The sequence below is a fragment of the Salvelinus alpinus genome, chromosome 13 (genome assembly GCF_045679555.1).
Source record: "Salvelinus alpinus chromosome 13, SLU_Salpinus.1, whole genome shotgun sequence".
NCBI lineage: Eukaryota > Metazoa > Chordata > Actinopteri > Salmoniformes > Salmonidae > Salvelinus > Salvelinus alpinus.
This window is the reverse complement of record NC_092098.1, coordinates 50,650,282-50,664,324: the sequence shown is the minus strand read 5'-3', so window position 1 is coordinate 50,664,324 and position 14,043 is coordinate 50,650,282. Positions and strand designations below refer to the sequence as shown.

Below are 14,043 nucleotides of genomic sequence, written 5' to 3'. Positions count from 1 at the left end.
TGAGTCTAACTCATATACCCAACAGGACAGGCATATGGATTAACCAATGATGTCTTAGCCAATTTCTAACTCATACAAAATATACAAATCTACTTTTAGAGTTGATATTATTTTAGTGCAATTAACTGTAGGTGCCAATAAAAGTGAAACTTTCATTTATTAGGTACATATGGGCTAAATTGTACTATGAGCGCTGGTATATGTTGATATCCTGCCTCGATCCTCAATGCTTCCTGGTCTGAAGCAGCCTGTTGATATAGAAGAGATAATGATGCCACATCCTTTCCTAGAGGGCAGTAACTGGTTCATCTAAACAAGAGATAATGATAACACAGCCTTTCCTAGAGGGCAGTAACTGGTTCATCTAAACAAGAGATAATGATGCCACAGCCTTTCCTAGACGTAGGGCAGTAACTGGTTCATCTAAACAAGAGATAATGATCCCACAGTCTTTCCTAGAGGGCAGTAACTGGTTCATCTAAACAAGAGATAATGATGCCACAGCCTTTCCTAGAGGGCAGTAACTGGTTCATCTAAACAAGAGATAATGATCCCACAGTATTTCCTAGAGGGCAGTAACTGGTTCATCTAAACAAGAGATAATGATGCCACAGCCTTTCCTAGACGTAGGGCAGTAACTGGTTCATCTAAACAAGAGATAATGATGCCACAGCCTTTCCTAGAGGGCAGTAACTGGTTCATCTAAACAAGAAGTAAGGCTGGGTGATGTTGGCACTGTGTGTGAGGGCATGACCACTGATCTCTCTAAGAGTTTCTTTCTGAGCCTGCGATATCCAAACCATCAGAGGATTAAAACACACAACTAGCCAATGTGAGGGGGACAGTGGGTACAATAAAGACTACTTCAGAGGTGCTGTAGCTTGTATCTTCCCAGGAAACTGACCATGACATTTAAATGTATTTGTTTCATTAGTCCATTGTTGATATAGTCCCAAAATGTTTTGCATGTCAGCAATCAAGTTTTCAAGATACATAACTTTCAAAATACAGAAATACAACCGGTATTATGCATTTTGCATCTTGCATAATATGATGTATATGATGCAAAATCCATAATACCAGCTGCATTTCTGTATTTTGAAAGTTATATACTGTATTTTGAAAACTTGATTGCTGACATGCAAAACATTGAGACTTTATCAACAGTGGACTAATGAAACAAATTCAAAGAAGCACAGTCAGTACTAACTAACTAATTAATGAACTACTACTGTGCATTTGGAAAGTATTCAGACCCTTTGACTTTTTTCACATTTATGTTACAGCCTTATTCTAAAATGGATTAAATCAAAACAAATCGACACACAATACCTCATAATGAAAAAGCAAAAACAGTTTTTTAGAATTTCAACAAATTTGTTCAAATTAAAAACAGAAATACCTTATTCAGATCCTTTGCTATGAGACTCTAAATTGAGTGCAGGTGCATCCTGTTTCCATTGATCATCCTTCAGATGTTTCTTCAACTTGAATGCACCTGTGGTGAATTCAATTGGTTGGACATGATTTGGAAAGGCACCCACCTGTCTATATAAGGTCCCACAGTTGACAGTGCATGTCAGAGCAAAAACCAAGCCATGAAGTCAAAGGAATTGTCCGTAGAGCTCAGAGACAGGACTGTGTCAAGGCACAGATCTGTGGAAGTTTACCAAAAGATGTCTGCAGCATTGAAGGTCCCCAAGAACACAGTGATCTCCATTATTCTTAAATGGAAGAAGTTTGGAACCACCAAACCGCCCTGCCAAACTGAGCAATCGGGGGAGAAGGGCCTTACCAAGAACCTGATGGTCACTGACAGAGCTCAAGAGTTCCTCTGGAGATGGGAGAAACTTCCAGAACGACAACCATCTCTTCAGCCCTCCACCTATCAGGCCTTTATGGTAGAGTGGCCAGACGTAAGCCACTCCTCAGGCAAGAAAAAAGGCACATGACAGCCTGCTTGGAGTTTTCCAAAAGGCACCTAAAGGACTCTCACACCAACAACATTCTCTGGTCTGATGAAACCAAGATGTAACTTTTTTTGCTTTGTCATTATGGTGTATTGTGTGTAGATTTATGAGGAAAAAATGTCAAGTGGTCTGAATACTTTCCAAATGCACTGTAACTAACTAACTAACTAACTAACCTGTGGCTGCCTGTTGAAGCCTGTGTCCTGGTCCTGCCTGAGGAACTCCTCCATGGACACCATGCGTGTGGTCGGCCTCTCCATGGAGTAGTCTGGTTCTGACTCCAGGGGAGAGGGGGCTCTGGGGGGCCGGAGAGGCTGCGTGTCCAGCGGGTTGATCAGGTCCCCAGCGGGTGGCACAAGGGCCTTGGGCGGGGTGGGGTAGGGCTCAGGGGTTGAAAGGTTGGCACGGGAGTCGTCCTCCACAGGGAGAAAGTCTGTGATGGACATGACAGGACGGGGAACTCCGGGGCTGTCTGTGTCTGCTATGCTCTGCTCCGTGGCTGCTGCTGGGCCTAGATGTGGGCTCTGGTTGGAGGACAAGGATATACAGTATTACATACACTTAGTTAACATAGTTACAGTAATGTAGACTAGATAACGACAGATGAGTTCTAGAGGTTCTAGATGAGTGTTCTAGAGTAGGTGAGTTCTAGAGTTCTAGATGAACATTCTAGAGCAGGTGAGTTCTAGATAAATGTTCTAGAGCAAGTGAGTTCTAGAGTTCTAGATGAGAGTTCTAGATGAGAGTTATAGACTAGGTGAGTTCTAGAGTTCTAAATAAGAGTTCTGGAGCAGGTGAGTTTTAGAGTTCTAGATGAGCATTCTAGAGGAGGTTAGTTCTAGAGTTCTAGATGAGTGTTCTAGAGTAGGTGAGTTCCATATGAGAGTTCTAGAGCAGGGGACTTCTAGATGACACTCCTAGAGCAGGTGAGTTTTAGAGTTCTAGATGAGAGTTCTAGAGAGTTTTAGAGTTCTAGATGAGCATTCTAGAGGAGGTTAGTTCTAGAGTTCTAGATGAGTGTTCTAGAGTAGGTGAGTTCCATATGAGAGTTCTAGAGCAGGGGACTTCTAGGTTAGTTCTAGAGTTCCAACTGTTCTGCCTGCGGCTATGGAACCCTGACCTGTTCACCGGACGTGCTAAAAAAGCCAACTGACATTTACTCCTGAGGTGGTGACTTGCTGCATCCTCGATAACTACTGTGATTATTATTATTTGACCATGCTGGTCATTTATGAACATTTGAACATCTTGGCCATGTTCTGTTATAATCTCCACCCGGCACAGCCAGAAGAGGACTGGCCACCCCTCATAGCCTGGTTCCTCTCTAGGTTTCTTCCTAGGTTTTGGCCTTTCTAGGGAGTTTCTCCTAGCCACCGTGCTTCTACACCTGCATTGCTTGCTGTTTGGGGTTTTAGGCTGGGTTTCTGTACAGCACTTTGAGATATCAGCTGATGTACGAAGGGCTATATAAATACATTTGATTTGATTTGATTTAGAGCAAGTGAGTTTTAGAGTTCTAGGTGAGAGTTCTAGAGAGTTTTAGAGCAGGTGAGTTTTAGAGTTCTAGATGAGAGTTCTAGAGAGTTTTAGAGCAGGTGAGTTTTAGAGTTCTAGATGAGAGTTCTAGAGAGTTCTAGAGCAGGTGAGTTTTAGAGTTCTAGAGAGTTCTAGAGCAGGTGTTTAAGCAGTGTTGTACATACCGTTGTGTTGATGTGAGAAGCTGATGGTAGCATGGCCTGATAGGCTGACGGTACGGATGGTAACTTGGCCTGATAGTTTAGTGCTACTGGAGATGACATAGCCTCATGCACTGCCAAGGCGGCCCAAGGGGGGGCAGGATATTTTGCTAAGGGGTTAGCCCAGACCTCTGCGTACGAGGCAGGGTGTGGGGAGCAGGCCTCTGTGTGGAGGGCGTGGACTGGGGGAGAGTTGGCAGAGAGCAGCCCCCCGTTAGGGCCCATGATGTGTGCGACGTCTAGTGGCGACGAGGCAGTGGCGTAGGGCAGCATGGAGACTTTGGCAGCTGAGTTCCCGTAAGATGGGGATTGGGGCTGGACGGTTGGTGACGAAGACAGGAAGGGGGGCGACTGGTAGGGTGGCGACTGGTAGGGTGATGACTGGTAGGGTGACGACTGGTGGACAGGGGGTGACTGGTGGACAGGAGTTAACTGACGAACGGGGGTTGACTGGTGAACGGGGGGGGGTAGGGTGGTGACTGGTAGGGTGGTGACTGGTGGACAGAGGTTGACTGACGAACGGGGGTTGACGAGGAGCAGGAGGTGGCCGAAGCCTGGCCGGTCATGATGTCGTACAACTTGGCGGGCACGTTGACTGGCACAGAGTCGATGGACTCCCCGTGGGCAGACATGGTGCGCACAGTGAGCTCGTGGGCTCCCATCAGGGACTGGATCTGAGAAGGGCCCATCAGGGCACTGCCCGCCGTGGGGGACGACACCTCCAACACCTGTATGGCAGGAGAGGAGAGGGTCAGCAGCACGGACACACACTATCATCACACCTCTGACACAAACAATAGAAAGGTCAGCAGCATGGGACAAGACATCATTACAGTCGAAGCTGAATCACCACAAATACTGTGGAACACAAACACACACCACTGTCTTGAGAAAGAGAGCAATACATAACCTCTCCTAAAACACTGGCCTGACAGACACACTCAACGGGCCTTTAGAGCCCAGAACCTCTCCTAAAACACTGGCCTGACAGACACACTCAACGGGCCTTTAGAGCCCAGAACCTCTCCTAAAACACTGGACTGACAGACACACTCAACGGGCCTTTAGAGCCCAAAACCTCTCCTAAAACACTGGCCTGACAGACACTCAATGGGCCTTCAGAGCCCAAAACCTCTCCTAAAACACTGGCCTGACAGACACACTCAATGGGCCTTTAGAGCCCAGAACCTCTCCTAAAACACTGGCCTGATAGACACACTCAATTCAAACTATTTTCAGAAGCATTTCCCTCCCAGCATAATTTCATCCTCTTTACATCCAAAACCTAAAACCCTCTGCTCTGCTTCCAGTGCAGAAACACAATACTACAGTTCTCGCCTTTTTCTTGTCAGCGTAGATTGTGTATCCGGTGACGCGGACCCCGTTGGAGGTCCCAGCAGCATCGATGGTGACAGGCAGCCAGCTGATGAGGGCGATTCCCGGGGAAGGCCCCTGCTCCAGCTGCACGTCCAGAGGAGCGTCTGGGGGGCCTGGGAGACGAGGGATTAAACATCAAATCACAAACAAATCTCAGCTCATAAACAGCCCCTGACTACATTCCTCCTCTCTAATCAGGGACGGTTTGTAAGACCGAGGACACCAGTTGAGTGGAATCTGGCCAATCGCTGACATGAATCAAACTAGGTTACATGTAGAAACATAAAAGCAGCAGTTCCTCAACCCTCCTTACTTGGACTTCAGCACTGTATCTCTGATCTCCAGTATCTCTCTCCCCTGTCTCGCGACACGTACCTGCGGCCAACGTGGTGAAGGTGGTGGTGACGGTCTTGTGTTCCCGTCTCTCCTGGGGTATCTCCCAGGGGGTTTGGTGTGGCTGAGCCTCCACCTTGACTGTGTACTGAAGGCTGGGCGTGAGGTTACTGAGGCACAGTGAGTAGCTGCCAGCCTTCACCAGCTCCATCTCCTCCTCGTTCAAGGACACGACATGCACATAGTTACTGTTGCTAGGCAGCCAGGCCAGGCTGGCCGAGGTGGCGGTGACCCGGTCGACTCTGAGCTGGGTAGGCGCCACACACACGTCCCTACCCACCAGTAATGAGCAACGGAGCTGGTCCGAGCTTCCGCGTTCCGTCAAGCTCTGCACAGACACCCGGTAGGCCTTGAGGGTGACGTCTAGTCTCTCTAGGACAGCTTTAGTCTGGGAGCCGAAGGGCACGTTGAGCCTCAGCTCCTGGTCCACGTACACATTGTAGCTCCACACGTTGCCCCAGCCCGCCGGCACCAGCGGCCCGTCCCAGCTGATGATGATGCTCTTGGCCAGCTGCTTGATGAGGGTGAGCTTGCGCGGGTAAGGCACAGTGCCCACCCCCACCTCTAGGTCCAGATCCAGGCCGTTGGTGAGGGGGGCTGGGGAAAGGAGGTCTGGGAGGGAGGGGTCCGAGGGGACGTGCTCCCCTGAGGGGACGGAGAGAGAAACCGGGATGGAGGCTGCTGACGTAGGGTCTGTCCTCTCAGAGGTACCTGGGCCCCCCAGGCAGAGATGGTGCTGGTGACTGGCGCTGTGCAGGCTGCTGTCCAGCAGGGAGTTGTGGGATATATCCGTGCCCTCCGGAACGTGGGCGCTTATCATGTCGTCGTCTGAGACGCGCTCCACAAAGTTGGAGGGGACCAGCCCTCTCCGCCCGTCCATCAGCTCTCCTGAAGAGGGACAGACAGAGACAGAGACAGAGACAGAGACAGAGACAGAGACAGAGACAGACAGAGGACTTGCGTTTGGTGTTTTGTTTCAGACACTAAAGACTTTGACAGTGTTAAAAAAAAAAAAATCTGTGTTAACATGTAACTTTAAGATTTAACATGTCAGTGTTAAATTGTAACTTTCAGATTTAACATGTCAGTGTTAAATTGTAACTTTCAGATTTAACATTTCAACATAAAAAAAATCTAAATTTCAGTGTTAACATGTTAAATTGTAACTTTCAGTGTACATTTTTTTAAACTTTCATTGTTAAAACGTAAGGTTTTGGAGACGTCTCACCTTCATAGAAGCCATCGTCATCCATACCGCCATAAACATAGATGTACTCCCCAGCGGTGAGTGGCAGCTCCACCTCTGGGTTATCATTAGGACCATCGTACGGGTTATAGCTGGAGAAAGATTAAGCCATCTTATCAACGCTAATGTATTAGAAACACAACACAACTCATCTCCTTTTATTGTTTACTGAAAAAAGACACGGTTCTTTAATTCTTTCTACTAACTAACACCACTAAAACTAGCATCTAAACAATAACTAGGAGAAATCAACAACAAAGTGAAGGCATACTGCTGATTTGGCCGACGCTGTGTCTGCCAGTCCTTACCTGTATCTGGCAATGAAGACCTGTAGCTGAGCGGCTCTCCTGAGAGCTGTGTAAGGCGCTGAGGACACATCGATGTCCAACTCCTCCACTTCACTGGCCGTGTCAACCTGACAACATGACAGTCAACAATGAGGCACTGGAAACTTGTTGTACTCTGTGCTGGTAAGAGCTTGGCGCTAGCAATATAAATTCCTGCAGGGTTTTGTCAATTCCTAGCAGTGTTCATTCCAAGCCAGGAAAATATGACATATTCATGAAAATAAATGTATGAACTCACTGGAATGTAAAATGTCTTTGGATAAAAGCGCTTGATAAGTGATATATACTTTGTATTGGAACTTTGAGCTGCTATCAGGTCAAAACCTTCCCAACCCCTGGCTGGATCAATGCCTCCTGAATAGCAGAAGGTCACACGCATGATATTATTGTTTCTCTGCCATCGACTTACTCCCTCTACATCAGAGATTCTGCAAAGAGATTTATGTATAACGTGGGCAGCTGGGCACAATTCACAGTGGATTGGGACATTGGCCACTAACAAGCTGCTTAAACAGTACCTTCTCTTCTCTCAAAATGCTCCCAGCGTCAGCTTAATGATGACCGCCTATGTTTCCCTCTGGCTGATACTGCAGGCCGACACAAACACCCTATTCCCTACAGGCTACAGTGCACTACTTCCCTATACAGTGCACTACTTCCCTATACAGTGCACTACTTCCCTATACAGTGCACTACTTCCCTATACAGTGCACTACTTCCCTATACAGTGCACTACTTCCCTATATAGTCCACTACTTCCCTATATAGTGCACTACTTCCCTATATAGTGCACTACTTCCCTATATAGTGCACTACTTCCCTATATAGTGCACTACTTCCCTATACCTTTTTGACAGATGGGGTTCCAATAGACACACTGATATAAAAACACACTCTGATATATAAATGTTGAGTATGTTTGTTCGTCGTCTGGTCGTATGACTAGTTATAGGGTATGAATTATACACTACATGTAAACAATGGGAAAACAGACATCATATTTATAGCTCCCCGCCCAGGAAAAACCTTTTCAGGATAATCACACAACTACTACAACCTTTTATAATCCAAAACAGAATCCACAGCAGTGGGATTATCTCACTAAATATGAGCTTTAGAGAGCCAGCTGTTGTTGGTAGTGTCTGGCTGGATGGATGGGAGGGAGGATTTATACCCACTTCAGAGAGACTGGATGAGAGGGAGGATTTATACCCACTTCAGAGAGACTGGATGAGAGGGAGGATTTATACTCACTACAGAGAGACTGGATGAGAGGGAGGATAGATACCCACTACAGAGAGACTGGATGAGAGGGAGGATTTATACCCACTACAGAGAGACTGGATGAGAGGGAGGATTTATACCCACTACAGAGAGACTGGATGAGAGGGAGGATTTATACCCACTACAGAGAGACTGGATGAGAGGGAGGATTTATACCCACTACAGAGAGACTGGATGAGAGGGAGGATTTATACCCACTACAGAGAGACTGGATGAGAGGGAGGATAGATACCCACTACAGAGAGACTGGATGAGAGGGAGGATTTATACCCACTACAGAGAGACTGGATGAGAGGGAGGATTTATACCCACTACAGAGAGACTGGATGAGAGGGAGGATTTATACCCACTACAGAGAGACTGGATGAGAGGGAGGATAGATACCCACTACAGAGAGACTGGATGAGAGGGAGGATAGATACCCACTACAGAGAGACTGGATAAGAGGGAGGATTTATACCCACTACAGAGAGACTGGATGAGAGGGAGGATTTATACCCACTACAGAGAGACTGGATGAGAGGGAGGATTTATACCCACTACAGAGAGACTGGATGAGAGGGAGGATTTATACTCACTACAGAGAGACTGGATGAGAGGGAGGATAGATACCCACTACAGAGAGACTGGATGAGAGGGAGGATTTATACCCACTACAGAGAGACTGGATGAGAGGGAGGATTTATACCCACTACAGAGAGACTGGATGAGAGGGAGGATTTATACCCACTACAGAGAGACTGGATGAGAGGGAGGATTTATACCCACTACAGAGAGACTGGATGAGAGGGAGGATTTATACCCACTACAGAGAGACTGGATGAGAGGGAGGATAGATACCCACTACAGAGAGACTGGATGAGAGGGAGGATTTATACCCACTACAGAGAGACTGGATGAGAGGGAGGATTTATACCCACTACAGAGAGACTGGATGAGAGGGAGGATAGATACCCACTACAGAGAGACTGGATGAGAGGGAGGATAGATACCCACTACAGAGAGACTGGATGAGAGGGAGGATTTATACCCACTACAGAGAGACTGGATGAGAGGGAGGTTTTATACCCACTACAGAGAGACTGGATGAGAGGGAGGATTTATACCCACTACAGAGAGACTGGATGAGAGGGAGGATAGATACCCACTACAGAGAGACTGGATGAGAGGGAGGATTTATACTCATTACAGAGAGACTGGATGAGAGGGAGGATAGATACCCACTACAGAGAGACTGGATGAGAGGGAGGATTTATACCCACTACAGAGAGACTGGATGAGAGGGAGGATAGATACCCACTACAGAGAGACTGGATGAGAAGGAGGATTTATACCCACTACAGAGAGACTGGATGAGAGGGAGGATTTATACCCACTACAGAGAGACTGGATGAGAGGGAGGATAGATACCCACTACAGAGAGACTGGATGAGAGGGAGGATTTATACCCACTACAGAGAGACTGGATGAGAGGGAGGATTTATACCCACTACAGAGAGACTGGATGAGAGGGAGGATAGATACCCACTTCAGAGAGACTGGATGAGAGGGAGGATAGATACCCACTACAGAGAGACTGGATGAGAGGGAGGATTTTTACCCACTACAGAGAGACTCTATCACTGATAGAAGACAGACCCCCCCCCCCCCAAGGTCTTGTTCTGTTATCTCTATCACTGATAGAAGACAGACCCCCCCCCCCCAAACAAGGTCTTGTTCTGTTATCTCTATCACTGATAGAAGACAGACCCCCCCCAACAAGGTCTTATTCTGTTATCTCTAACACTGATAAAAGACAGACCCTCCAACCTCAACAAGGTCTTATTCTGTTATCTCTAACACTGATAGAAGACAGACCCCCCCCTCAACAAGGTCTTGTTCTGTTATCTCTATCACTGATAGAAGACAGACCCCCCAACCTCAACAAGGTCTTATTCTGTTATCTCTAACACTGATAAAAGACAGACCCCCAACCTCAACAAGGTCTTATTCTGTTATCTCTAACACTGATAGAAGACAGACCCCCCCCCACCCCCCAACAAGGTCTTATTCTGTTATCTCTAACACTGATAGAAGACAGACTCCCAACCTCAACAAGGTGTCACATCTGCTACTGCCACGCCCTCTACTGCTCATCCTGTGTCTCCTTGACCTGCCTTCACTCCCGCAGTACTCTCTCCCTCTCCCTCTCTGTGTGTGATTGTGTGGGCGGAGACAGGTGTGCTGGAGTCAGAGCAGATCCCCACCAGCTGCAACCTGTTCCATAATCAAGACCTCTACAAATACTCAGTCCTGCCACTTTCACACTGCCAGATTGTAATCTTTGCTCAGTCAGTCAACGTTTCTAGCCGTTTGTTACTATTTAGATCCTGTTGTGCCTGTTTTCTTTGCCTGACACGGTTTTCCTCTCCGCTACAGTTCTGCCCGCTCTGACTCTGGTTCCTGTCTCCAGTCCCACGTCTCGTCATCCTGCTACTCTGCCCTGGATTCCCCACTCTACTGCTCCCTTGGAATCCCCTCCGGACCTGCTTACCCTGTCTCAACCTCTCCAGCCTCAGCCTCCGCACCTGGTTTCCTGCAACCCGCCCGAGCTTCTCCTGGCCTGCACTCCATCTTCCCCCTGTGTTTCAATAAATACCTTGGTTACTTCATCCCAGTCTCCTCATCTGGGTCTGCTCTTGGGTTTCCCTGTTCCACTCCGCGTAACACAAGGTCTTATTCTGTTATCTCTAACACTGATAGAAGACAGCCTCCCCAACCTCAACAAGGTCTTATTCTGTTATCTCTAACACTGATAGAAGACAGCCTCCCCAACCTCAACAAGGTCTTATTCTGTTATCTCTAACACTGATAGAAGACAGCCTCACCAACCTCAACAAGGTGTTATCTCTAACACTGATAGAAGACAGACCCCCCAACCTCAACAAGGTCTTATTCTGTTATCTCTAACACAGACAGAAGACAGACCCCCCAACAAGGTCCTATTCTGTTATCTCTAACACTACACGTGCTGTATTTACCATTGTGTATTTAATCCCTAACCGGTGTGCTAGTACAGTCAGTGCCGTGTGAGAGAGAAAGGCTAATGACGTTTTTTTTAAATCCATGAAGTCTGACATGCAAATCCACAGGAATGATAATGCCATTTAGTGGAGACAATCCATGAGTGATTTGATCTGGAGGACTTGAGGAATATTTGAGTCCGATTGATTGAAAATAGCTTAGCAGTTATTCTCATGACAAAAAAATACTTTTGTGCGAGTGTTGCAAATTATAGTCCATGCAATTTTTTTTTGCTACTGTACCAGAGTTAAACCAAAACTAAAATGCTGAGTCAGTCTGGAATGGCCACAGTTATGCCCTTAGGAAGACTACTCCACTACCACACATGATTCCAGGTCATGATTTAAAGTGAAACGGGAAACTCTCCATATGAAATAAATTGTGATTCTCCCCAGTGAGTAGTGATTCTCCCCAGTGAGTAGTGATTCTCCCCAGTGAGTAGTGATTCTCCCCAGTGAGTAGTGATTCTCCCCAGTGAGTAGTGATTCTCCCCAGTGAGTAGTGATTCTCCCCAGTGAGTAGTGATTCTCCCCAGTGAGTAGTGATTCTCCCCAGTGAGTAGTGATTCTCCCCAGTGAGTAGTGATTCTCCCCAGTGAGTAGTGTTTCTCCCCAGTGAGTAGTGATTCTCCCTAGTGAGTAGTGATTCTCCCTAGTGAGTAGTGATTCTCCCCAGTGAGTAGTGATTCTCCCCAGTGAGTAGTGATTCTCCCTAGTGAGTGGTGATTCTCTCTAGTGATTCTCCCTAGTGAGTAGTGATTCTCCCCGGTGAGTAGTGATTCTCCCCGGTGAGTAGTGATTCTCCCCGGTGAGTAGTGATTCTCCCTGGTGAGTAGTGATTCTCCCTGGTGAGTAGTGATTCTCCCCAGTGAGTAGTGATTCTCCCCAGTGAGTAGTGATTCTCTCTAGTGATTCTCCCCAGTGAGTAGTGATTCTCTCTAGTGATTCTCCCCAGTGAGTAGTGATTCTCTCTAGTGAGTCTCCCCAGTAAGTAGTGATTCTCCCTAGTGAGTAGTGATTCTCCCCAGTGAGTAGTGATTATCTCTAGTGATTCTCCCCAGTGAATAGTGATTCTCCCCGGTGAGTAGTGATTCTCCCCGGTGAGTAGTGATTCTCCCCGGTGAGTAGTGATTCTCTCTAGTGAGTAGTGATTCTCTCTAGTGAGTAGTGATTTCCCCCGGTGAGTAGTGATTCTCCCCGGTGAGTAGTGATTCTCCCCGGTGAGTAGTGATTCTCCCCGGTGAGTAGTGATTCTCCCCGGTGAGTAGTGATTCTCCCCAGTGAGTAGTGATTCTCCCTAGTGAGTAGTGATTCTCCCTAGTGAGTAGTGATTCTCCCTAGTGAGTAGTGATTCTCCCTAGTGAGTAGTGATTCTCCCCAGTGAGTAGTGATTCTCCCCAGTGAGTAGTGATTCTCCCCGGTGAGTAGTGATTCTCCCCGGTGAGTAGTGATTCTCCCCGGTGAGTAGTGATTCTCCCCGGTGAGTAGTGATTCTCCCCGGTGAGTAGTGATTCTCCCCAGTGAGTAGTGATTCTCCCCAGTGAGTAGTGATTCTCCCTAGTGAGTAGTGATTCTCCCTAGTGAGTAGTGGTTCTCCCTAGTGAGTAGTGGTTCTCCCTAGTGAGTAGTGGTTCTCCCTAGTGAGTAGTGATTGAATTATATGAAACAGGGCTGGAGCTCTCACCTCGTGTGGCGTGGGGCTGGTCCTGCGTGGGCTGTGGTGGGGGCTGTGGTGGGGGCTGTGGTGGGACTCGGCTGACTTGGGGGAGAGGTGGGTGGTATCAGAGGCAGACTTGGGGGTGCTGGAGGACTTGGTCAGGCTGATGGTGGGCAGCTCACGGTGCTTGACGGTGGGATGGCGTGTGAGACCCGCAGCGTGAGGGGTGGCCCCCATTCGTAGAGTTGCAGCCACATCTAGCAGAAAGAAGACACTTCGTGAGCAAACATACACCTGTTCTGGTTTTTCATGTTTATTAGGTAGGACAGTGAGAGAGTGAGAGGAAAGATAGGATGATAGAGCGTGATAGAAGAGCGGTGGGTCGGATCGGAACCCATGCGAGCAGCAGCACGTGCTCTGGAGGCAGTGGCCTTGACAGCTGGTCACCCCAGGCCACACACATCTAACCCCAACTCTCCTGCTTGTAGTTAGCTAGGTGGTTGGTATGTGGTTGGTGTGCAGGCTGCTAGGTGACCAGTAGGATGTGAAGGTGGTGAAAGCAGGCAGGCCTACGTCATCCCAGGCTGAATAAACAGTGGAGTAAAACCCTCCTGTCTCCATCTCTCTCTGAGCTTCGAGGTCCTCAACCCTCTGCCAAAGGTGCTTCAACAAAGTACTGAGTAAAGGGTCTGAATACTTATGCAAATGTGATCTCTGTTTTTCATTTTTAATAAAAGTTTTTTTTTAAATTATTTTTGCTTTGTCATTATGGGGTATTGTGTGTAGATTGATGAAGGAAAACAAGTTAATACATTTTAGAATAAGGCTGTAACGTAACAAAATGTGGAAAAGGTCAAGGGGTGTGGAAACTTTACGAATGCACTTTAGAAGAGCATTATTCAGTTAAATTAGAAATTGAACTTGAACCCTGTAAGAATCCTGGATCTAGCTGTCAGACAGTTTTAAAACCT

At 47.3% G+C, this 14,043-nt stretch overlaps 1 protein-coding gene across 1 annotated transcript in view; it reads right to left on the bottom strand.

The window, feature by feature from the left end:
• The window catches only part of LOC139536746 (peripheral-type benzodiazepine receptor-associated protein 1), a 169,963-nt gene that overhangs the window by 23,065 nt on the left and 132,855 nt on the right, over positions 1-14,043 (bottom strand). The window contains exons 14-21 of the mRNA XM_071337341.1: positions 13,100-13,329; positions 7,031-7,137; positions 6,705-6,814; positions 5,459-6,364; positions 5,045-5,196; positions 4,188-4,434; positions 3,671-4,062; positions 2,147-2,494 (exon numbers count right to left, since the gene is read on the bottom strand). Of these exons, the coding sequence (XP_071193442.1) occupies positions 2,147-2,494; positions 3,671-4,062; positions 4,188-4,434; positions 5,045-5,196; positions 5,459-6,364; positions 6,705-6,814; positions 7,031-7,137; positions 13,100-13,329 (2,492 nt within the window). The remainder of the gene's footprint in view (positions 1-2,146; positions 2,495-3,670; positions 4,063-4,187; positions 4,435-5,044; positions 5,197-5,458; positions 6,365-6,704; positions 6,815-7,030; positions 7,138-13,099; positions 13,330-14,043) is intronic.